General features: G+C 60.9%; 1 protein-coding gene across 7 annotated transcripts in view; it reads right to left on the bottom strand.

Moving 5' to 3' along the window:
- Positions 1–330: 330 nt before the first annotated feature.
- Positions 331–24,293, bottom strand: part of RBFOX3 (RNA binding fox-1 homolog 3) — a 524,150-nt gene continuing 500,187 nt past the window's right edge. For 2 of the 7 annotated variants that reach the window (XM_030923591.1, XM_010381944.2), the window contains 10 exons: positions 17,442–17,579; positions 14,827–14,880; positions 13,925–14,017; positions 12,340–12,400; positions 8,451–8,504; positions 8,063–8,195; positions 7,431–7,470; positions 6,308–6,369; positions 5,320–5,398; positions 331–1,846 (listed from right to left, as the gene is read on the bottom strand). In XM_030923591.1, the coding sequence (XP_030779451.1) occupies positions 1,844–1,846; positions 5,320–5,398; positions 6,308–6,369; positions 7,431–7,470; positions 8,063–8,195; positions 8,451–8,504; positions 12,340–12,400; positions 13,925–14,017; positions 14,827–14,880; positions 17,442–17,579 (717 nt within the window). In that variant the 3' untranslated portion in view covers positions 331–1,843. Of the gene's footprint in view, positions 1,847–3,497; positions 3,562–5,319; positions 5,399–6,307; positions 6,377–7,430; positions 7,612–8,062; positions 8,271–8,444; positions 8,505–12,339; positions 12,401–13,924; positions 14,018–14,826; positions 14,881–17,441; positions 17,580–24,293 lie in introns of those variants that run through there. The other 5 variants (XM_030923589.1, XM_010381945.2, XM_030923588.1 and 2 more) reach the window with 5 other exon arrangements.

Genomic DNA, 24,293 nt, shown 5'->3' with positions numbered 1-24,293 from the left:
TGCTCTGAGGTCACGCTGTGTCCAGCGCACACTGTAACCAGGAAAGAAGGGACCAGGGCTAGCCTCGACCTGAGTCCAAGAGGCAGGCCAGGCAGCACAGATCCGCCATGAGCTGCCACCCACCCAGCCCGTCCTGGGGCAGGATGCAGAGGACCAGCCTGGACTCTAGGATTGGGACTGGAGTCTTTTGCCTAGAAGGGCCTTCTGATGCCACTGCCACCTGGCTCCAGGCCAAGGCAGGGCTGCATCCCATCCTGCCCCGATCCTGCAGCCTGGGCTGCTATGCCCTCCACCCACCATGCCCGGGAGCTGCCACAGCATACAGAGTTGTCCTGGTTTGAAGAAAGAAATCTTTATTAATCATCTTAATAATACTGTTAGTTGGAATGGTCACACCTTGGAAGCATACAGAATGGTAAGAAAGGAAGCCCGGGGCTCGGCTGCAGTCCTGGGGATCTGAGTCAGGGGGTTGAGCTGCTGCAAGAAAAGGGTCCGGAACAGCAGAGGGGACAGGGGGCTCTGTACAGAGGACAAAGCCAGAGGCAGGGCATGGGGCTATGTACAACAGGAATAGAAAAGGAGAATTCCATTTCGATAGCTTCAGTAGCTGATGCTGAAGAGAAAGTGAGGTGTATTTTTAAATTTTTGACGTTTCATGAGACAGTGGAGTCACGTCAGGAGCCTGTATTTTTTGCTGCTTCCCTACTTCAGCGCTCCCTGCCTTGCCAGGAGCTCCTCCCTGCCACCTGCTCTGCTCCTCCCACCAGGTGAGCTTGGCTGCTCCCGCCACCTGGACACCTGCCTTGGGAGCAGGGAAGGGGCCGGCCCAGGCTTCCCCATCCCTTGCCCTTCCCATGGGCCTCTGCTCTGGCTGTGCCCGTCCAGGCCCACAGCCACTGAGACTCCCAACCTTGAGGCGCAGCCGGGCACTGGCCCGTTCCTGGCCGCCCACGGTGGACTGGGCTCGCAGGGGAGCGGCAGGGAGGGCTGGGTCCCAGTAGGCAGCACGAAGTCAGCCTTGGTGTGCACAGGCCCCAGGCCACCTCCAGAAAGGGAGAGATGGCCAGGAAGAGCAAGTCCTTGGCCTCAGGGCCCACTTGGCCACACTTGGAGGTGTGAGGAGTGGTTCCTGGTTGGCTGGACTTCCTTCGTCCTCCTGTGGAGCACCCCTGAGTCCTGGAGCCACATCAACCCTTCCTGTTGGGAGTTGGTCCCGGGGCTACTGTTGGACGGCTGCCTCGCCAGGCTGGGGGCACGGGCGGGACTGCCGGGCATGAGGGAGGTGGGACGCAGGGGACGCGACACGAGGGTGACGGGGCCCAGTGGAGCCCCTGGGATGAAAGCTGCCCGCACCCCCCAGCCCCGCCGGCCCCCCGGCACAGCTGGCCACAAAGATCAAGTCTTGCTAGCAGCACCTCCCTGCTAAGGCCCCGGGCCTGCTCTGCCGCCGCTGGGCTCCACACTGCCTTGGGAGTTGGGGGCTGGGAAAGGAAGACTGGATGGAAAACAGCCCCTCACAGGCCCGCAAGGGAGGCCCCTTCCCCTCCAACTCCCCCACTGCCTGAGACGGAGGGGCGTGTTCCCACTGCGCTGCCAGCCAGGACGCGGTGGGGCCGTCCAGTCCCGGGGCCGCTCCTCGGCGCCCCTGCCGGCGTGCTCCCTCGGTGCGGGCGTGTGGCCAGGACGCGGGACTTGGACTTGGTTGGATGCCTCTTGGTTTGGTTGTTTTTTTTTTTGTTGTTGCTTGGATCTTAACATCTTTTTTTGTTTTTTTTGTTTTGTGATTTTTTTTGTTTTTTTTGTTTTTGCCCTTCATGGTCCGACAAGGAAACGGTGGAAGGTTTCACTACAACAGAAACAGAAAGGCAGGACTTGCAGCTTCAGGGGGAGGTGCAGCAGGTGTGAGGGCGACAGGACCGCGTGGCATGGGGCCCCTGGCCTAGAGTCCTGGCGCCGCCACACCTGCCCCACAGCTTCTAGCACCCTCATCTTCCAGGGATGAGTGTGGGTGGACGCCAGGTTGAGGCCCAGGCAGCCCGGGATGGGAAGAGACACCTGGGGCCATGAGGAGGAGACAGAGCTGAGCAGGGCAGAGTGAGTGGAGAGGCTGGGCCAACACAGGCCTCGAGGTGGCCTGGATGAGACAGCAGAGGGTGATGGTCTGGCCACGGGAGGTGGGGGAGCCGGGCCTCCCACGCCAGGACTTCAGCCCTGGCTGGTGGGGAACCCACACCCTCCAGCTGGCTTACTAGCCCCAGGCGCCCAGCCATGGCACACTCAGAACCTGAGACTACTTTTCCCTGTCATGAAGGTGCAGATGTGTATGCCCCAGGCCAGCCCCAGGAAAGGACTGTGCCTGTCTTGGCTGGCTTTTCCCAGGCAGGCCAGCAGCTGCCCAGGGCTCTGCTCAACTGAGGTCCCAGCCAGTGTCTCCCCAGAAGCGCCATGCGCCGGGCTGGCCAGTCCCAGGGCTGAGGAAGGAGCGGCCCGCAGGCCACAATGCCCTGCCCGCAGTCTCCCTAATGCAGGGAGGGGGCTGACTGGCCTGTGCTCAGGGGAGGGCCTGAGGAAGGGTGCATTCTGCCCCTCATCGGCTCTCCTGCTGAGGATCCCTCCTTCCGGAATATACCCCAATAAAGACATTTCGGAGCTTGGGGACAGGGAAAGTAGGCTGTGCCTCCAGGACAACCCCCCTGCAAGGCTGGCCTGACCTTGGCCCTGCAGTGCTAAGGGGCGCCTTGAGGGGGGGGCCAGGACACGCCTTTCCACATTTCCATTTTTTGCTGCAGCCATGTTAAGGAGTCGCGGAGACTGGCGTGACCACGGCAGTTTGCACACTACGCGACATGCTTGTGACTAGTCGGCAAGAAATATCAATAAAATTTAATTAAAAATATTAGTTTCAGCTGAATGGGGCAAGGAGGGGTGTGGCTACTCCTGTGGTTGGCTGGGTGAAAGCCCGCGGGAGCACCCTCAGGCTGGGGAGACCCACACTGGGTGCCCGGAGCCCCTCCCTCCCTACATCAGGGTGCTGGATACAAGAGCCGTGGCACGGGGCTAGCGGGGTGGCTTTGGGGGAGGCCCTGCCGGGCGTTTCTGTCGTTCTGTGCAGCCCAGGAGGCCAGGAAACGTGGCTCTTGCCCTCATAGGGCACTACCGCTACTCCTGGGTCGGGGGCTGCCTGGTCTCCTGGCCCAGCCTGGACCCCACGGTGTGCATACTGAACCTGCAATGGCTCAGGTAGTACAACATCAACAAAGTCAAAATAGGAAATCACAGTTTCAGACATACAGGAAAAACCAGGGTCAAAGACACACACACCAGCACAGGTGGGGTGGGGAGACCAACTGGCTGCAGAGAAAAATCTATGGATTTTAGAGGCGCAGAGGGCCAGCCGTGCGTGGCGCTGGCCGGGAGGGGCGCACTGTCTTCTGGTGGCTGTGCCTGGTTTTGGGCTGTTGGGTTTGGTGTGTAATAGACAGTCAGTGTGAATGCTGTTAGGGGCTGGGTCTCTTGCTAGTAGGGGGTGAAGCGGCTGTACCCTCCTCGGCAGAGGCTAGCCTGCAACATCAAAGATGAAAAACAGCCAATCAGTACCGTCTTTTGGAAGAGGGGAAAAAGCAAAAAGAAAAAAAAAAATAAGGAAAAACAGAAATAGCTAAGTCTCGTTTCCTTTCCCTCTGTATTCCTTGGGGAGAAAGAAGTTGGGCTGTCATGGCAACAGGAGGGGTGAGGACCTGCCTCTGACTTGGTGGTCTCGGGCCAGTGTGGGGGGCGCTCTGGGGTCATGGCCAACAGCACTTCTGGGTCACTTCTCTGGGCTCAGGCCTGGCCTCTCACTGTCCTTATGCCGAGGGGGTCCCAGCTCAGGCCCCACCTCCTCGCACCCCAGCAGGGCGACACAGGGCATCTTCAGAGCACTGAGGGACCTCCTGGCGGGTTCCTGGGCCTTGGCTGAAGAGCCTGGGGCCACTGAAGCCAGCTACACTGGGAGAGGCAAGTCTGCTGGGCACAGTACCAGAGACTTGCTCCCTGGGGTGCGGGGGGGGGGGGGTCTCTGGGTCCTCCTGGGCCCACCTGGAGCCCAGCCTTGTCCTGCTGGGGAGAGCGGGTCCTGGATGCTCCAGCTTTCCCATGTCCTGGGCTGCCCCCGGTCAGGGAGGGCTCTGAAGGGGCCTCCCACCCTCCCACCACCCAGTTTTGTCAGAAAAGGGAAGAACATGGCAAGTGCAAGAGAAGAAAAATTGGGGAAAAATAGAAAAATCTTAAAAATAAAAAGTGAAAACACAGGAGGAACCCTCCGTGCATGAATGAAAGCTTTTAGCTTGCAGCTGCGTGGAGGGCCCAAGAGCCAGGGTATGGCACCTCCATCCGGGTGGGGCCATGCCAGGTCTGCCCCTGTGGCTGCCTGCAGCCACCACAGGCTGCTGCGGGTGTCTGAGGCTCATTAAAAATTGAAAAGGCAAGTCAAAAATTGGAGGGAGTCATCAAAACCAAGGAAGATGGGAAAAATCCATGTTGCCTCTGAACCTCCTCCCTCCTTACTCCCCCAAGATGTTTTCATCTTTGATGCTGGATGCCAAGCTAGCTAAAACCTGCATTCACACCCCGGGGCTGGGGCCAGTGGGCACAGGAGGCAGGTGTCTGCTGGAAGGAGCTCTGGGTGCAGAGTGAGCTGGGCTGCACGTGTCGACAGCTGGCCACACACACACACACACACAGGCACGCCACGCCGCGCACCTCCCCGCCCCGCCCCTTCCACCCCACAGCCTGAGGGAGGAGACTGGGGCAGAGCAGGCACTGTTTCCCCAGGACCCCAGGAGCCAGGGCCCGGTGAGAAGCAACCGGTAGCCCACTCTCCCCTCCCGGATGTGAGGGGGCTGCAGCAGTGCGGGTGGGCCGTGGGGATGTGGCATGGGCAGAAACAGTCCTGGGGCCTTGGGAGCCTCTGCTGGGAAGGAGAGGTGGCCCTGGTTTGGTTTCTTAGGTTTTCCTGGTGGAAATGGGAATGGAGGGGCCTCAACAGGACTTTATCATAGTGATGGAGCTCAGGGAAACAGATCAGGCCACTGGGGTGCTACTCCCCGGAGGACCAAATGGTATGGTGGGCTGACCAGCCATTCAGCCTGCTTCCCCACAACTGGGAGAGGGCGTGAGGGGCTGGCCCTCCCCTCATCCTAACTCACATCCAGGACGTGGTCCTTCCAAAGTCTCCGGGACCAAGGCACTGGTCAGAGGGCTCAGCCTCTCCCCCAAGGGCCTCGCCACCCATCCCCAGCTGTTAGGACTGGCACCCAGGGCCGGGCCGGGGCTCCTTACCATGGTTCCAATGCTGTAGGTCGCCGCGGGCCCGATGGTGTGATGGTACGGGTCGGCAGCTGCGTAGACTCTGCCGTAACTGGGGAAGAGCGTGGGAGGAGGGTGGGGGAGGGGGCAGGTGAGGGGTGGCAAGGGCCTTTCACCTCCTCCCAGAGGCTACGTGGGCACCCTCCCCTCCTGCAAGGCCTACCCTTCCTTCTTGTTAAGAAGGAAGCTTCTGGAACACAACAGGCTGCCCTCTCAATATGCCCACAGTGTGCTGACCCTGACGGGGAGTGTGCTCCACTCAGTGCTACGTGGAGGGGGATGGCATCCTCATGGAGCTCGTCTGCAGGGAAAACGAACTTCCACCCCCAAAAGAACGGGGTAAATGCTGGGGAGGGTTTCAAGAAAAGAGAGGGAGGATCAATGGGGAGGGACCAGGGACACTGCCCCCAAGAACATGACACCGTGCCCCTCACGACTTTCAGCAGTTTGTCTGTGCAGGAACTCTCAGCTCCTTAGAGGGCAGGGCTGGGCCATGGTGTCCCGTACACCACACTTCAGGGAGATGGAGCCGGGGCTCCCGGGAGGGAGGGGGTGCAAGTGGTCCCCAGGCCAGAGAGGTGGAGCTCAGCTGCCAACAGGCCAGATGTCCAAAGGGAAAGAAAGGCACTAGGCTAGGCTGCCCCAGGAGGAAGCACTCAAGCGTCTGCCTCCAAGACAGACAGCCACTGTGGGCACGGGGCGGGGGGTGGGGACTGGGAATCAGATGCTGTCCCCACCTCGGGTTTCTACAGCCTCCCCTTGCGGCAAGCAGGAAGTGACTGAAGTCAGGGGCTCACTGGCTCAAGGGCCACACTCAGACCTGCTCCCCTGTCCCGACCCTGCTCCCACCAGGCCTGGAAGGGTGGGTTATGCCTCCTGCCTGTCTGGGCCCAGCCCCCGAGGGATCCGTGTCCATCTTCTCCCCACCCTGCTCCAGAACAGCACCGGCCCTTGGCCTCACCTGTCGCTGTAGGCTGCTGCCGCTGCAGCGGGCTGAGCGTATCTGTAGGCTGCATAGCCTCCCTGTAGGGTAAGTGGGAGGAAAGACAGCAGAAGGACTTAGTGGGGCTCCCCAGGGAAAGGCTGAGTGGGGAGAGACGTGGGGAGAGACAGACCCCGTATGGGTGGGGCCCTGGGAGGGACTGCAAACCTTTCCAGCCTCCCAGCCTTGGCTGGGTAAGGATTAGGTGATGCCTGGCCTGGGAACCTAGTTCTGGTCTAATGCAGGACGGAGGACTGCAGATGGCCAGGTGGCACAGTTCAGGGCGAGGCAGGTCTGCCTGTCCACTCCTTTCATTCACTCATTCATTCACACACCTATCTGTGCACTCCACACACACTAGTGGGTACCCATGACTCATCTGGCTGGGTGCTAGGCCTTGGCAAAGAAGAGGTGCCCACAGACCTGCCACCAGGCCAGTGAGGCCTGACTTGGATGCCGAGGGGCTAGGAGAATGCACAGTGACTCTGGATAGTGTCCTGGACACCAGGAAGGGTCAAAGGTCAAAGGCACAAGAGAACGTGAGCTCAGATGGCGTCCTGGCCTCACATGAGCAGGTGACTGAATTGTGGGCAACTGCCCAGGACCGAAGGGTGGCGGGGTACATGGAGTGGGGTCGTCAGTGAGTCTGAGACAGAGGAAGCAGCAAGTGTGGCCCCATGAAGGGGGAGAGAGACCACTGGACCCTATCAAGGGGGGTAGGCCCCAGAGCACAGGCACCCAGGGGCCCTGCCTCCTGGCCCCTCTTGAAGCACGTCCTATGGGTGCCTTAGGGGCTCTCACTGACCGCAGCTTGGTTATAGGGACGTGGCAGAGTCCCACTGCCCCCATTATGTGAAGCCTTGCCCATGGGAAGACGCCTTCAGCTCACAGGGCGCTCCCTTGATGGGCACCGACAACCAGACTGTGCTGTCCTGGGATTCCTAGGGATGCCACACTCTGGGCAGACATGGTGCCCTTGCCCTCCTGGCTTCAGGGGGGGATGGGATGGGAAGAGCGGGCAGTAGGGGAGGAGACGCTCACTTCTCACTGAGACCCACAGAACACCTGATCCCACCCTCCCTCCCGGCGGGGCTGCACTTACATAAATCTCAGCACCATAAAATCCATCCTGATACACGACCCTGGAAGCAAACGGACAAGAAAGTGGTGGGAACGCTGGAGAGGTGGGGTAGGCCGGCTCCGGTGTCTGCTGAGGAGGGAGGGGGCACGGTGCCAGCCCCGCCCATGGGACTGGCATTTTAACAAGCGTTTGCTCCAGTGCCCTGTTTTGGTATAACAATAGAGTAACACCCTTGCTGATCAGCTCCTTTCTCCCACAAACCCCGGGGCCCATGGCCCACCCGACCCCAGGCAGCTGCACTCCCCCACCCCTTTAGTGATGGAGGGCACCGGACCCCCAGGGAATGGGAGCAGAGAGGGCTCAGAGAAGCCCCTCGCTGACCTCAAGGGTGGACAACGCCCCCATTAAAGCATCCAGACAAGGTTCTGGGGCTCTGAATGTCCCCCTAAACGCCAGTGACCTCGGCGATGCCCGCCATGGTGGGGATGGGAGTGGCGATAATGGAGGCAGCTGCAGGGCTGAGTTCTGGGGCTCCCACGACCCCCCAGGTCTGGAAAGGCTGCCTAGTCCCTTGCACTGCGCAGGGCCTCCCCATTTCCCTCCTCCCCCCCTCCCACCCCTTCCTCCACGCCTCCCCCGGCCCAGGTACTCACGCTCCATAAGTCGGGATGGGGGGTGGGGGTGGCGCAGCCCGAAACGTATTATACACGGCCCGGCCCCGGCCCCGAAGATGTGCGCCCCGGTAGGCAACGGCTGTGCCGGTGGTGGGGTAGGGGAACCCCGTCACTGCAGGAAAGGGGGCCCGAGACACATGTGAGAGGCACAGCGGGTCCCACCTGTCCCCCCAACTCCGCTCCAAACCTCCCAACACCTAGCCCCCCACCCCTCCCCAAGCCCCGCCCCCGGAGCCCTACTCAGTCAACACGGTGGGAGGGCGGGGACGGCCCACCTGGCCCCGCCCCTCATGCCCCGCCCCCGGAGCTCCACGGGCCAGGTGGCTGGTCTCATCCCATCTCCGCCCCGCCCCGCCCCAGCCCTTACCTGCATAGAACTCAGGCCCATAGACTGCGCCCACCACTGGATTTAGCTTCCAGCCTAAAACAAAAGCACAGAGACCTAGTCACTGCCTTCCCCGACCCTTTCCCCACCAAAACCTATGCCTGGGAACCCCAGCGACACCGGTGGAGCTCTTGGGAACACTTCCAGGGCGCCTCCCCGCGCCGGGCCCCCTTCCCACACTGCCCCAACAAGTGCTGGGTTCAAAACACCAGGGTCTGCTCCTTCCTGACTCTTCTGCCTGGGGCTCTGCTAGGATTCTTTCCCAATTGTGGTCCTCCTCAGCCTGCCCCTGAGCAACCCTCACCCCTGGGCGTCATCCCCCGAAGCCTGGGGTACCCACCGCCCAGAAGAGAACTGGAGAGGGAAAGTGGAACTTATCTACCCGCCTGAGCACAGCTGGGATGAGGGTTTCTGGAGTCAGACTCAGCACCGCCCACCATCCGAGCTGAAGGTGGCCAGAGGCTGCAGGAAAGGCACTTGGCGTCTGCCCATAACCTCTCCCCACTGCCTGCCAAAGGCCCCGCTCCGGCTCCCTCTTCCCAGTGCTGAGTCCTGCTCCCACTTTCCTCCCGTCCTCACCATTCCCCAGAGTGGCCGTCCAGGAGGGTGGCCTGGGAGCAGGTCGAGGAGGAAAGGGCATTTGGACTGGGGATGATAAGGATGGGCTGGTTTTCCGCAACACTGTGTGTGAGCCACACAAGCTGTTTGAAACTCGCTGGGTCCTCACGCCCTCCCCATTTGAGGCCTGGAGAGGCACAGCAACCTTCCGTCACCAGCTGGGGAGTGGCAGAGCCAGGGATCCCGGCCTGCAGCCCTCAGCCAGACCCATGTTCCTGGCCATTCCATGGGTGCCAGGCTGTAATCAGCCTCCCAGCCTCTCCCTTCCTGCAGGTGGGCCAGTCTTCCTCTCCCCCGGGGGCCCAGGAGCAGGGCAAAGACCTGCTCCACCTGGAGGCCTCTGCAGGGGAAACCAGCTGTCTTGGAGTGGACTCCGGCTCCAGGCATTCTGACAAGGTGGGCAGGAGGGTTTCTTGATGAGGCCCAGCCCCTCCCCCCTCCTCAGTGTACCCAGGTCTTCTCTCTACAGCATGCCCCATGGGCCCGGCTCCTTGTCCCTTTGCAATGTGCAGGGAGGGACAGCAGGGACGAGAGCCCACTGGCCAGCTGGGGAGATACATCTGGAGAGAGTGGCAATGGGCCCGGGCCACGTGTGAGCCCGACCCAGATTCTAACAACCCCACTGCAGGGCAGGCAGACTGGAGGCAGTGAGGACGGAGGGTCGGGGTCTGTTCCTCCCTCTGGCCAACTCTTCACCCCACCCTGCATCCCTGGCCCACCAGCACACAACCTTGTGTCTGGACATCATTGCTGGGACTTTGGAATCTTCCAAAAAGATACATCCCAGGTTAGGAGGGAAGAAACTATTTTTGTGGGGGGGGGGGAATGTCTTGCTCTGTTGCTCAGGCTGGAGTGCAGTGGACAGTCACAGCTCACCGCAGCCTCGACATCCTGGGCACAAGTGATCCTCGTACTTCAGCCTCTTGAGTAGCTTGGGCCAAAGGTGCCTGCCACCACCCCCCCAGCTAATTTAAAAACTATCTGGAGAGACAGGGTCTCCCTGTGTTGCTCAGGCTGGTCATGAAGTCCTGGGTTCAAGAGATCCTGCCACCTTAACTTCCCAAAGTGCTGGGATTACAGGCGTGAGCTACTGCATCAGGCTGAAATAAATTTTTTTTTTTTTTTTTTCTGGGAAAACCTCCAGTCTCAAGAGCTGACTCTTTTTACTAGAAGGCCCATGATGGAAGAGTCCTGCAGACCCTGACCCCAAGCCCAGACTCCCCCAGGCTCCATCCGGTGGCTCTTCTGGTCCATACTGGGCGAGAGAGACTTGGAGGCTGTAAAATATGTGTGCTTCAGATGGCCCTGGCCACCTTCACCTGTTACTTCTGGCTTCCTGGATGCCTCCACCCGTTATTCTGGCTTCCTGGGCGCCCTCACCTGTCAATTCTGCCTCTCTGGGAACCTCCACCTGTCTCTGCTGGCTCCATTTCACTGTCTGGAACCCCAGATGGCAGAGGCAGCCTGAAACTGCCTGGATGGCCTGTTTCTACTATAAATAGTTAACACCTGGGCAAACCTGGTAGGTTTGTTTTCTACAATGGAAACCTCCACCCCCAACTGGTGACTTCCAGAGTGTTGGGTAGTGTTGAAGCAAGTCCCTTGGCATTCGCTGCCAGAGCCCATGTGTTGGCTTCGGTGCCAACCTGCAGAGAACCCAGGGCCGTCCCACTGCAGCCCTCTGTGCCCAGGCTGGTGAAGACATTGAGATGAAATGGCTCTTGCTGCAAAGGTGGGCAAAGGTTCCCACCTCCCTCCATTCCCTGATGTTTCACTGGCGTGGGTTCTGTGCCTCTCAGGAGCCGCACAGTCCAAGCCATTCAGGGATGGGTCCATTCTGATTTCCATGCTCCCCTGAATTCTCATTTCTGCCCAGACAGCGGTGAGTGTGGCTCTTGGGTGCAGAGTGGGCAGCTGGTTCCAGAGATTTTGACGCCCCGCTGGTTGATCACCTGTACCCTGTAAAAATGTCTACCGCTTTTACTTCCCGTGCCAAGTGCCAGGTCACAGAAGACTCACATCCAGAAAGCACTCGGGATGCTTGCAAAGCGGGAGCACTCCCAAATTTTTAAAAAGAATTGGAGATGTGTAAGTCTTCATAAAAGCAGGGTATGAGGCCACGAGAATCAAGTCAAACTTGGGGCAGGCCAGAGTCCCGGCCCCACCCCAGCATCGGACACCAGGAGAAAATCTGGAGAGAGAGGTGGCGGATCGGGCAGTCCTCTCCAGGCTTCCATGCTGGTCATCACCTGACTCCACGTATGGCCGAATCACATGGGGGGCCATGAGAGGCTGCAGGTGACACCGTCTGAGAGTCCATGGCAACAGGGAGATCCATCCTGTCCAGGAGCAGTGCTGAGGCTTTTAAGGGCTCCGAGGGGGAAGCTGCTCCCTGGCAGGAATGAGCCAAGGCCCCCAACACACACCTGCTCCGCTCAAAGCAGGCCCCTCGCCTGATGGAGTTAAGACTCGCAGTGGCCACCAGTGGTCCCCTCCGCTTCTCCAGAGCCAGCACTTAGCGTTGGCAGATCCATCTCCAAGGAAGACCGGCCACCTCTGTTTGCAGTGTGGTGCACACGCACAAGATTCCTCAGTCTCCCCATGTTGTGGACAGCAGGGCTCAGCCTGGGGCCTCAGCGCCACCCATGCTTGAAAAGCCCCAGGAAGGCAGTTCCTGTAATCACATTCTACAAAATCTGAGCACCTCCCTGCGGGCCCTTGCTCATGGCGCTTAGAGGTGTCATTTGTCATCCAACAGCTCTGGGGGATGGTGCCACTATTTCTGTTTTGCAGATGAAGAGACTGGAACTCAGAGAGGTCTAGAAGCTCACCCAAGGCCCCCCATGCCCCTGCTGCCCTCCTTGAGCCTGCTTACACCGTGAATTGGTGCAGCAGGTCTCAGCACAGAAGCCTTCAAACTCAAGGCCCTGGGGGAAAGTCAGTCCTAATCCAGGAAGGCACTGCTGTCCCACTGTATCAGAAGCCGGCACGCGTGGCCTCTGGGGGCCAGGCATGCTCGGGAAAGCGAGACTCCAGCGATGGCTGATTGTATGGGGCCATGAGTGGGGTGGGTGGCCCCCAGCTCTCCTCCTGCCTCTTCTGCCCCACCCGCTTCTGACCGGGAGCAGAGCAGCAGCCCCAGGGCTGGGACACTGGGGACGGGGGCTGCCTAGGATCCAGAAACCTCAGCTCCGCCAGGGCCTCTGCCTGACCAGTGACCCCGGCAGCCTGGTGGGGGTGCCTAGCCCCTTACCGTTGGTGTAGGGGTTCCCCGTCTTCTTGTTGGTCATGACTCGGGCCGTGGCATTATTGACCTGTCCGGAGAGGGAAGGAAAGAGAGGAAGAGGGACAATTAGCCTCCTGGAAGACCCACCGGCCACTCCTCCGCGCCCTGCCCCGCTAACCCCAGCAGCTCCCGCCCCGGCCTCCTCTCTCCACCATGCTGCCTGCCCTCTGGGAGCCTTGGCCCGTACTGCTCCCAGCACGGACTAAAGCCCTGCCTGGCCCAGGACCCCAGACCCAGGCCTGCTGGCCTGTGTTCTTCACATGGCTGTTCCCATAAACCCAGCCCCAGACTCCCAGGCACCCCAGGACAGCTGGAGAAGCTCCCTGGTAGACTCTCCACAAAGTGTTCTCCAACCAGAACCAGCTAAGAGGCTGGACTCCAGGACGCCCCCTCCTCCCTGAGGCTGCCAAGGCCTATCTAGGCATGGGCACCAAGATGGCCGCATACCCTTCCTGGATGATGCCCCCCTCCCCCGAGGCCAGAGTCCTCAATGTTGCAGAGCACAGAGCTCTCTGATGGAGCCTGTGTGCCCCTAGAGGACGAGGCTGACAGGGAGGGGCTCTGGGCATGAAGTCACCTATTTTCTACACATATGCCTGGGTGAGGCTGTCCAGGGGCAGCCTGGGGTGGAGAGGATGAGGCGTGTGTGGAAGGGAGTCGAGAACAGCAGGGGTGACGGGCCCCACGAAGGGGTCTGGGCTGTTTTGCTTCCCCTGTGTCCTCAGTGTGAGCCCTGAGGGCCACGGGGCTGCAGCCTGGCCAAGCCAGTGCCTTCAGAAGTCTGGAAACCTCCTCTCAGGCCCTTCACCTCCTGCCTGAGGGCTCTGCCTTGGTGACTCGCCCCAGCCCTCCTCCAGCCACCCTTTGGCTGCCCTGCCTGTTGGGGGACCCAGCTCCAGACACCCAGGCCGCAGCAAGGGAACACAGCCCACTGGCACTCTGGGCCTCTGGGGAGTAGGGAAGGAGGGGACAGAGTGGGGTGGGTATCAGGGAGGGCCCAGAGCGCCCTCTCCCTGTTCCTGCTTGGGGCCTGGTCTCTTCCTCTGCCCTGGCCATTGCCACTGCTGGCCATTGCCACTGCTGACTCCCCAAACAAGGGGAGGAGTGGGGCCAAGGTGGGGGCAAACTGCAGGGCCCAGACTGGGCCATGTGGGGACAGGCTGGGGACAGTCGCTGCTCCATGGTGAGCAGGGTCTGGGGATTAATGGCTCCTTGCCCAGGTGTACTGGCCATGGTCCCTGAAGCTGCCCAGCCCCAAATACAGGATTTCTGGGGCTCTTTCACTGTCTGGTTGGGGACAGGGCCTCTCCTAGGAAAAGGAGGGAAGAGGCAGGGGAGAGGGGACCTCAGGTGAGCCTGAAGGAGTGATAGGTGACAGGGCTTGGACTGCAGCCAGTTACTCTGGCCTTAGTGCAACCCTTCCTCCCACCCCAGGGGACCCTGGCCAGGCTCTCTGAAGGGTGCGGCAGTGGCGGGGCTGGTTGGTTGGGTGAGCTGGGGGGCAGGTGGGCGACCTCAGGGCATCCCTGCTGCAGCACACTTATCTGAGCACCTCAATTTTCCGTCCCTCTACGATCGTCCCATTCAGCTTCTCCCGGGCTCGGTCAGCATCTGAGCTAGTTTCAAAAGTTACAAACCCAAAACCCTGTGAGCAGAGGACAGGGAAGGACAGGCACGGAGAGGAGGATACAGGGTGAGGAAGAGGAGGAAGAGGAGGAAGAAGAGGAGTGGGGGGGTGGGGGGGGAGAGAGAGAAGGGGTTGAGTCAGGTGAGTTGAGGCAGAGACGCAGGCAGCCCAAAGGTCTGTCCTAGGGCCACCGGCAGGATGCCAGGAGGGGTATGGGCCCCAGGGGTGCAGCTGCTGGCCCAGCCTGAGCCCAGCCTGAGCTGATCACCTGGCATCTCCAAAGGGACAGGCCAAAGCCACATAAGAGACGTCATACCTGACCACAGGCCAGGCCTGCCCCCTGAACCCCACCTTGGGGTGGGGGGCCCAGGCTGGGCTACAGGACCTGCAGGGGCAGCCCCGCCATCTCCACCCTCGGAGCCCAGGGGAGAGGGTCATGCCTTCCTGGAAGGGGAGCAGGGCTTGTCTCCGCTGGACACCCTCCCCAGCCTGCCCTCTCTGTAGCCCCTCCCTCAAGCCTCAAGGCCAGTGGTCCCCTGGGGTGAGCGTTCAGTGGGGTGGGGCCCGGGCCCAGGGGCCCAGGGCCCTGGGGTGCAGGCAAGAGGTCCTGGTGGCTCAGAAAGAAAAAGCGGCAGCGGCAGCAACAGCACAGACAGCTGGGGTGGGGGCGGGGCGGGTGGGGGTGGAAGAGCGGGGAATACAAGCACCCGTGTCGCTCAGGGGTCCTCGGGCGCGAAGCTCTCCAGGAAGGAAACGCACATTTCACACGTTAGCCTGGCGGGACCTACAGCCGGCGCTGTAAGGCGGCAGCTCCGTGCGGCACCCACCTTGGAGCCCCGCTCGTTAAAAATGATCTCCACGTCTAAAATTTTTCCGAATTGCTGCAGAGACAGAGACAAAGAGGGAGTGGGGCAGAGAGGAAAGTGCGGGTTAAGAACGCTGGCCCAGCCGCCCGCTCCACTCCTGAGACGCTCATCCCTGTGCTCTGCCCTGGGCTCCCAGGCTGGGAAAGGAGCCCTGGGACCCCCTCCCGCCTCCGGCCATGGAGCGGCTGGGACTTGGCCACTTGGAGAGGGTGATGGTGGGGATAGGGTGCCCAAGGCACCACCAAGAGGGTCCTTGGTGTGGTGTGGGGGTAGGGACAGCTCTCCCAGCCTCTCCTGGAGGCCCGTGTCTCCCTTCTGCCTTGGGGAGCTTTTCCTGCCAGGACACTAACTCCAGCTGCCAGCTGGGGATGGGGATGGGCACATCACCAGTGTCCCCTCCTCACCCTGCTAGGACTTGGCCACTTGGAAAGGGTTACAGTGGGGACAGGGTACCCAAGGCATGACCACCACCCCTAATTCACACTAAAGGGTAAAGGTCTGCTCTGAGACCCTTCTCCAAAGGATGGGGGAGGGGGAGACAGAGGGGCATGAGTGCCCATTAGGGACAAAGTGCCACAGAGAAGAGAAAGTGCTGGGGTCAGGAAATGGAGATTGAGGCCACTGGAGATCAGGACCCCTGGTTGGCAAATGGGACCCTCAGGCCTCCCTGAGATGTGGAGAAGGTTGGGCAGGGGGAAAATGGTGTGGAGGGTGTGAGGGAAAGAGGGAAGAGGAGGGAGGGTCTTCTGCCCAGGCCCCCGGGACCCTGCACAGCCTGTCATGGGGCTGTGCTGGAGTGGGGTGCTGAGCAACGGTGACCTGAACCCAGGCCCAGCCTGTGCAGGACACTCAGGCCAGCTGGGCCATGACGCTCTTCCCCCATGCCTTCTTCCCCCCAATTGTTGGCCACGGTCCCCATGGGGCAGCCCGGTCTCTCACTGGTACTGTGAACGGCCCCAAACAACAGTTCTGAGATCCCTAGGGCCTGTCTTGAAGCCTGCAGTGCAGGCAACTGATGGGGGTTTCCCAGTCACCTCCACACAGTCCTGGAGGCAGGGGGTACAGCAAGCCCCAGTGAGGCCAGACAGCAATGAAATCCCAACTCTGCCAGGTGCTGAAAAGAGGGGGACAGTAACCCCTGTTCTGCAGAGACCCAGGAAGCTAATGGGGGACAGTGTCCCCATCCTGCAGGGACCTAGGGAGTTGATGGCAGATGGTGCCCCTGTCCTGTAGGGACCCAAGGAGCTGATGGGATGGTGCCCCTGTCCTGCAAGGAACTGAGTGTATGTAAACAGGTCCCCTGCAGGGGGCATCCAGCCAGAACTCCAAAATGCCATCCTTTGAGGGCAGCCAGCCAGAGCTCCAACATGTCAGCTGCTATTAAGGGGCAGTCCCAGGCCCTGAGAACACTGGCCGCTTGCTCAGAACCCAGGGTCAAGAAGGGACAGAGTCCTTGCCATCTGATGATTCTAAGTCATGCCAGCCCCCCGATGAGTCTAAACTCCAAATCCAACCAGGCTGGGATCCTGAGACAGGAAGTGGACTTCTGGGGGTCACCTCAGGGGGAAGGTGGAGGGGAACCTCTCCACCCTGGGGCTGCCACAGGTGCCTCCAGTCTGCATGGGAAATCCCAGCTGGGTCAGGGTGGCATGAGGAGAGAGGCTGGAATTCAGGAGCCAGAGGCTGTCTACCTGCGCAGCAGAGGTGGGGTGGGCACCGCGGCAGGCAGGGGGAAGAGGAGTTTGGAGGGAGGGAAGAAACATGGCCGGGCCACATGGTCCTCTGTGGCCAGGGCAGGCCTGGGAGCCTGGCTGAGCCGCCCAGCTGCTGCCCACCCACCACTCAGCAGCCCCAGCCCCCCGCAGGCATCAACACCTGCTAGGTGCATTCAAGTCCAATAACAACAAAGTGACCAGGACCCAGGGCAACCCTGCACGTTCTCAGTGACCCCACCACCGGGGCTGAAGCCCACAGTGCAAAACCCGAAACAGGCCCACGGAGTCCAAGACAGGCTTTAATTCCCATTGACTGTGCATCCGGTTCCAAGTTCCCCACCCGGGGGCCGGGGGACACAGGCCCAGAGAGGTTGACTGCCCGGCCCCAAGGCACACAGGAGAGGCCAGGGCTGGGGCTGCTGCTCTGTGAGAGGCCGAGCTGCCCCTCCAGGTACCCTCTTGTGAGGAGACAGGAGCCAGAATGTGGGAATAGGGTGGTCATAACCAAACTGACTGCGAGGCCCCAAGGCACTCTAGGAAACCCGAGATCAGGTGGTCTGGGGACCATGGGTGAATTTCTAGCTGGGAGCAGGAGGAGTGGGGTTTGAGGGGCAGCCACAACAGATCCCCCTACTCCTCAGCTCGAGGCCTTCCTCTTCCCCGACACCCTCCCAGCAGGTTCAGGTCAGGGCGGGGCTGGGCCCAGGAGGGAAGGAATCCTGGGACCCTGGAGGCTCCCGGTGCAGTGGGAGGCAGGGAACCCGGAGAAGCAGGTGTGGGCAGGAAGGCAGGGCCTGTGGGTGCCACCTGGGAGCTAGGGCAGGTGTGGAGGGCAGGATGGGCGGGGCCGCGCACACTCACCCCGAACATTTGCCGCAAGTCAGGGTCCCTGAACCGGAAGGGGATGTTGGAGACGTGTAGCCGCTTGGGCTGCTGCTTCTCTGTAGGGTCGGAGGGGTGGAGCGGCTGGCTGTCCGTCTGTGCCGCCTCGTCTGTCTGCTGCAGGGAGAGGACTGGGCTGCGGAGGCTGCCTCTGTGTGCGGGGTTGCCCGGGTCCCCTCTGCTGAAGGGAGGGCAGGGTCTAAAGGCCAGATTCTCCCCCACCCTTCTGGGCCTCTCCCATCCCTGGGCTGGGATCCTTGGCAGAATCTGGGCAGATGGTTTCCATGAGATACAGCACAGGGGCACCTCACACAGAGAGGCCCCACCTCTAGGCCTTTGCCCAAACTGCAGGTGAGGCCACCTCCCTCCTGCCATCCCAGGGCAAGGCCTCCTGGCCTGCTCTGCTCCCCGCTCCCAGAGCCCAGCTCTGTCCACAGAGGCTGAACCTCCACAGTGTCTTAGCCCCACTGACATCTCAAGGCAGTTCTGGGAGCCCGAGGACCCCACTGGCTTTCAAGTCCTGATGATGAAGTGGTGTGCTGCAGACAGATGTCAGCCCGGCCCGAGGGTCCGCCTGTCCGAAGGTGCTGCCTCTTCGTGTCCCCCATCCCCGCCATGCTCCTGCTTATTCCAGCCTGCTGCCGCCACTCCGAACCTTTGGGGTTCACCTCCAGAAGCCTCTCCCAAGGCAGGGGGTGGCTGAGTCCAGTCCTTTATAGTTAGTCCCCATTTGGACCCAAACACTGGGGGGCAGATGGGCTCCCAAAGACTTGGGTCTCAGGAAACAAAAGCCACACAGCCCCCAGCTCCCTGTGAGAAGGCAGGGGTGCCACCCGAGGCAGTGCAGTGTGGCCTGTGTGAGGCTTTTCCTGCGTGGTCTTCTCCAGTGGACTGGCCACGAGCTCACGGCAAGCCTGCCCTTCAGTCTGGCTGGGTCTCGGCTGTATCCACAGAGCAGGAACTCCGGACATGCGGCGGGCGCTTCATCAGCATCAGCTGGCTGGATGCACGGGTGACTCTCTGAGGTGGCCATTAGCTCATCACGACCTGGGCCCAGGCCCCAGGGGCTCTACAGGCCAGTTCTGTGGATGCAGCCAAGCCGCAGGTGCCAGCCTCACAGACTGTTTCCCCGCTCAGCCTACTGGCAAGGCGGGTGGGTGGCACAGGAGCACCAGGGTGCAGGAGAGGCCCTCGGTGGCGACAGGCACAGGTGGTGGGTGCACACCCCAGCTCCCACGGGGTGCCTTGGAGGGGCTCTCACTGTCCACACTTCCTCCAGCAATTTGAGCTCGGCTGCCCATGGCAACAGCAGGCTGACAGTGTACCTTTTATTGGCTTCCTTTGCCTTCCCGCCTCAATTCCACGCTGCCTCTTATGGGTTTTGTGAGATCATCTCCCAAATACACCCTTTGCATTTGAATCTTTGGCTCTGGGCCTCCTGATACTCCCGGTGGACAGCTAAAGGCCACACACAGAGAACCCCTCCTTAGAGGCCAACTGGCTTCTGGGACAGGACGCCAGCCGAAGGTAGGAGGGTCTTGGCTCCAGCCATCTGGATCCTTTCTGGAGTAGCAGTAGAGGAGACTGGGGTCCCTGAGAGGCCTACACTGCAGTCGGTACAAATGGAAGGCTGGTGGCATGGTCTCCCATGTAGCCTGCGGAGCAGAGGCAGCCAGTCTGGGAGCAAGAGAAAAGCCAAGACGAGAGGCCCCAGAGAGCCATTCCCACGCATCTCCAGCCAGGCGAAGCACCTGGCTACTGAAGCCACTTTCCGGAGGGCATCTGTCGTGGGCAACCAGAGTGCTGAGTCAGGACGGTGAGTGGGGAGCCTGGGGTCACAGTGCCAGAGGCCTCGGCCCATGGCAGAGGAAATGGAGCCAGAGGCAGAGCCGTGCCAAGGTCACACTACAGCTAAGTGGCCAGAGCTTGGTCCCTCGACTCCTGTCTGAGTGGCTGTCCGGCTGTCGCCGCCCCCTGCATGGCCGCCCCGGTTGTCCTTTCTGGAAGGACAGGCTGCTCCCCTGCATTTCTGCATGTGGTCAGGAAGCCTGTGACCAGGCTCCAGGGCAGCAGGTGCCCCTAGGTGCCAAGAGGGGAAGTTACCACTTCTTGGGCTGCGCTGGGAGGTGGAGGACACAGCCTCTGCTGTACCGCAGCTTCTTCCCTGGCAACAGCCCCTAGCCCGGGTGGTGGGGCAGGCTGGGAGTGGGGTCTCGAGGACGGGAGCATGTGTGCATGTCCCTGATGCACCTCTGTCCCCTGCATTGAGAAGTGAAGATGCAGCGCACACCCCACAGTGTGGGATGGTGACAACGTGGGAACTGCCGTCTCGGAGCTCACCTGGACGTGCGCTGCAGGACCTGTCTCAGCAGACGCGCCATGTGGTGTGCGGACCCAGTTCCGACGGGCACGTGTCCTGAGCTCTACGTGTTCCCAAGGCATGAGGCTTTGGGTGGATCCCGCATCTCCCTCAGGACCCCAAGAGGTGGAAAGTGGTCACAGCTCTCGGAGGGCATGAGCCCCCAGGCTTGGGGAAGTTGCGCAGCTGCTTCTTGGGGTTCCCTGACATGTGCCACCCCCATCAACGGGGGGCTGGGCTTTGGCATGGAGGCATCAGTGGTGGGCACAGTTGGCAGGGCCAGGAGGGTGGACGACAGGCCTCCAGAGACTCCTGGTCTGGTTGGTATCAGGTCTATCAGGTCCCCAGCAACACAGGGCAGCTGACTCTGGCTCCAAGGGGGTAGGCAGGGGGCTCCTCCATCCAAGCCTAGGGAACTGGAGATGCCCCGCAGCCCAGTGTCCCAGTTCTGCTGCCATCCTTCTTGGTCCCAAGTTTTCTTGCAGAAAGCAAGCCTGTGCTAGACCTCCGGAGGGGACGACCTTACCCCTGAACCAAGGCGAGACCGTCCAAACATCCGCCGATCTTTACGGAGGTCTGAACCCCACCCTCCCGCCGGACAGGCGTGGGTCTTTCCTCCTCAGTGGACAGGGATGCGCCTGTGCCCTCTGCTGCTCTTGGGTACAGGTGACTGAGTCATCCCAGATTCAGGAATCCAGCCTGGATAGGGGCACGCAGCTCTGGCCTCTGAGCAGCAGAAGGCGGTGGTCAGCACGCCAGGGCGGCCACGATGGCGGGAACCGGCCCCGCGCCCACCCAGGGGAGCTGGGGCATCCACCCCAAAGTTCTAAAGGTAAGCAGCTGAGGATGAGGCAGGAGGAATGGGGTGATGGGGTGTGAGTGGCAGGAGCCATGAGTGGGGCCAGGACACAGGTGAGGAAGAAGCTGTTCTATCCCTGCTCAGCCCTGGGCAGAGGCTAAGTGGGTTCCATGGCTGTGAAACTGTTGCGTGTGCAGGTAAGCCCTACGCGTGACTGCACATGGGCTGCCCTGGGCCAGGGGATGGGGGCCCTCCAACCGCTGATTGTAGCGGTCCAGCAGCCTCCACTGCCTTTCCAACTTTTTCAGGGGCTTTCTTTACCCCACTTAAAAAGAAAAAGAGAAAAAAAAAATCTTTGTTTCTCATTCTCAAATGCAGGGAAAGAGGGAAGAACAGGACCGCCCTTCCCTCCTGATTGAGCTGGGGGTCCTGCTTCTGCATCTTTCCCCAGCTCTGTCTTGGCCTGGCCATTATGGACACCCCCCCAGCCCATTCAAGTTCAGGGTGGGGGGTCTAGATGCCACACAGCATCTCCCACTCCACATCCTCTGAGGAGCCTGCACCCACTTTCGCCTGGGCCCCCCAAGCTTGGCCCAGAGACAGGCAAAGGGAATGAGCCCTGGGCAGGGTCTGGTGGACCCAGGCAGACCCTGGACAGCAGGTGGGACCCGGCGGCTGTTGTGGCACAGAACCAAGCTGTGCTGCTGCGACACAAGATGAACCAGTTTTTGAAAATCCCTTCCTCGACAGCGCCATCTCTCCTCGTTCCTCCAAAGACCTCCTGGGCGCTCAGGCAGGGACCCGCCTTGGTGAGCCCCCAGTGGGCAGCCAGTCACCCTTGGAGGACAGGTTCTCTGTGTGGAGGACAGTCAGCCTTGGAGGACAGGTTCTCAACCTATCCACTGGAAGTGTCTGCCTCAGAGCCTGGTGGCCCTGATTGTCGGCTCCCACGTGGCATTTGAAGAACACAGGATTCCAAGCCCCTCTGCTGGCCTCTGCACTGTGGCACGGGCAGCCGACTGATGCTTCTTCCACTCCCACCTCCCAGCCTGGGTAGGGGCATCTCAGCTGAGCCTCACTGTGGTGTTGCTTTGGGGACCATCGCCTCCTCTCTTCTGCCTTTCTCAGGCCGGTGGCCAGCCATGGCTACCCTTCACCCTTTCCATAAGCCGTGAGAGCCAAGAACACAGTGACCGAGGGCTGCAGCTCCTGGCGGAGGAGACAGAGCCTCGGCCAGACTATGAGGCCTGTAGTTATAGACGAGGTGGCCCAAATGGAAGATCAGGGCAAGTGCGGGAGTTTCTGAGAGGAGGCTCAGGCCCGATGGATGGCAGAGAGGACAGAGGTTCATCCTGGGGTCACCCGGCAGAGAGGCCTCCAGGGACCTGGCCGTAGGCATCTATGCCTGCAGTGAAGCCAGTGGTGCAGAGCCCAGATCCCCAGTGGGCAGTGGGGCAGGTGCTGTCCTCTCAGGCATCAGGCCCTTGCCACCCACGTGGGGTCCCTTCTGGCAGGTGGAGGAGCCCATGTGGGTTCTGGAAAACACCAGTCTCATCCTGTCTCCCTCTCCCTGGCTGGCCCTCCACAGTGACCCTCAGTGCTTTGGCATTTTCTATCTGCATGCTAATCTCTCTCTCTCTTTTTTTCTCAGAGTCTTGCTCTGTCGCCCAGGCTGGAGTGCAGTGGCGTGATCTCGGCTCACTGCAACCTCCACCTCCTGGGTTCAAGTGATTCTCCTGCCTCAGCCTCCCAAGCAGCTGGGATTACAGGCGCCCACGACCATGTCTGACTGATTTTTGTATTTTTGTAGATACAGGGTTCCACCATTTCGGCCAGTCTGGTCTGGAACTCCTGACCTCGTGATCCACCTGTCTCTGTCTCCCAAAGTGCTAGGGTGACAGGCGTGAGCCAATGCACCTGGCCTGTTAGCAAGCTGAGGGTCCCTTGAGCATAACGACAGTGTGTGACCCCCAAGAGCCCACAGTGCTGGCACCTGCCTGACCCTGAGTGAATAAATAAATGCTCCAGACGGTGACCCCCGCTGGGGAACACAGACCTTGGCGGTGGCTCAAGGTAGTGAGATGGGGTCCCCCGGTCCTTCCGCAGCCCCTCATCGTACTCTGTACTCTGTGCTGCATTTATCCAGAGAAGGCAGGTGACGTCGTGGTGAGAGGTGAGAGAAACGGAGCCTGTGTGCAGGTGTGCATGCCCCTCGTGGGTTCTTGTCACATGTCTCTTCCCATCACGGATGAGCAGAGACGCCCCTGCCCTACCAGGAAGCAGCTTCCATATCTCTGGACGGTGAAAAGAGATGTTCTGCTCAGAGGGGACGAGCCTTCCTGGGGAATGCTGTAGCCGGAAAGTCACTGGAGGTGTTCGGGACCCACCCGAGGGCATCAAGACCACACAAATCAGCGCACGCTCTGCCTTCTGTGGGACGTCTCAGTGGCGGCGAGGGACCAGTGGCCCCCAGGAGCCCCATGTTTCTCTCTGCAGGGTCCGCTGTGCTTCTGTGACTAGCAGTTGAGGGTGCATCCCACCTGGGTGGTGGCAGTGTTGGGAAAAGCCCTGAGTTGGCTGAACACAGACTTCCCACCAATTCCCAGCTGGAAACCCTACTGAGGGGAGGAGGAGCAGGAGGAGGCCTCGTGGTTCCAGAAACTCCAGGAAAGTCTTTCCGGAGCTGGGGCCCAGCCTGTCTTTGAGGGTCCTGGGGTGGAGGAGACGGGGAGGTAAAGGCATGGGGATGGGCTGCAGGGGCCACTGTTCTCTCCCATTGACGCCATCAGCCCCAGGTCCTAGAACAGAACAGGCCGCCTGTGTGGGCCCCTGGGCCTGGACAGCACCCTGCTGTCTAGGGGCCGGCTCTGCCACAGCTACCAGTGGGGCGGGTGATATGGGGGCTGGACAGGTGCTCCGAGCTCCCCTTTTCCACTGGCCCTGGCCATGCCACCTGGCAGGGCAGCCCATGCTCACCAGCAGAAGGAAGTCCCCTTGGGGGAGAGGGTGGGGAGCCCTGGTGGCCTCTGGGCAGCATCTGGGTCCAGGAAGCGTCCGGGGGATGCAAGCCCTGACCTGGTGCCAACCTGGGCAGCAGGCTCTCGGCGGGGTTCCCTGGGTGGCACTTCAGGAATGGTGGGGAAGGAAGAGACCAGGGTACTTGGTGGCTGCACATGGGCCCTCGAGTGCTCCAGGAGCTCAAGGAGATACTCTGACCTAGGCAGGTCTGGACCAAAGCTCTGAATTCACCCCACTTCCTATCCCGAAGATCTAGACCCCAATACCAGGCTGCTTGGGGCAGGGCCAAGGGGAGGCTCGAGGGAGCTGAAAGGGCCCTGCTGATGACCCAGGGACAGGGTCCGGGGACACCTGAGTCAGCAGGGAGCGTTCGGCCTTCAGCTGTGAGTGCTGGGCAGCCTCTGGGAGGAAGGAGCTCCTGGAATCTGGAACACCGTCTCCAGCTGCCTTCCAAGGTGGGAAGGCTCCGTGTGAACAAACACTCCAAGGTTGGGGGCGTGCGGCCTCTGGGGCAGCTCAGGTCTTTGTTCTTCCTGGGGCACCACACCGAGGCCGTGACTTCTGCCGGCAGCCCCGCCCTGGGTGCAGGTCATGGAGAATGACTCTCTCCTCTGGGGCCTCGGATGAAAGATCTGCAGACCACGACCGCGGACCC

Source organism: Rhinopithecus roxellana, chromosome 19, assembly GCF_007565055.1.
Source record: "Rhinopithecus roxellana isolate Shanxi Qingling chromosome 19, ASM756505v1, whole genome shotgun sequence".
NCBI lineage: Eukaryota > Metazoa > Chordata > Mammalia > Primates > Cercopithecidae > Rhinopithecus > Rhinopithecus roxellana.
The sequence above is the reverse complement of the archived record's forward strand: the minus strand, read 5'-3'. Positions and strand labels throughout refer to the sequence as shown.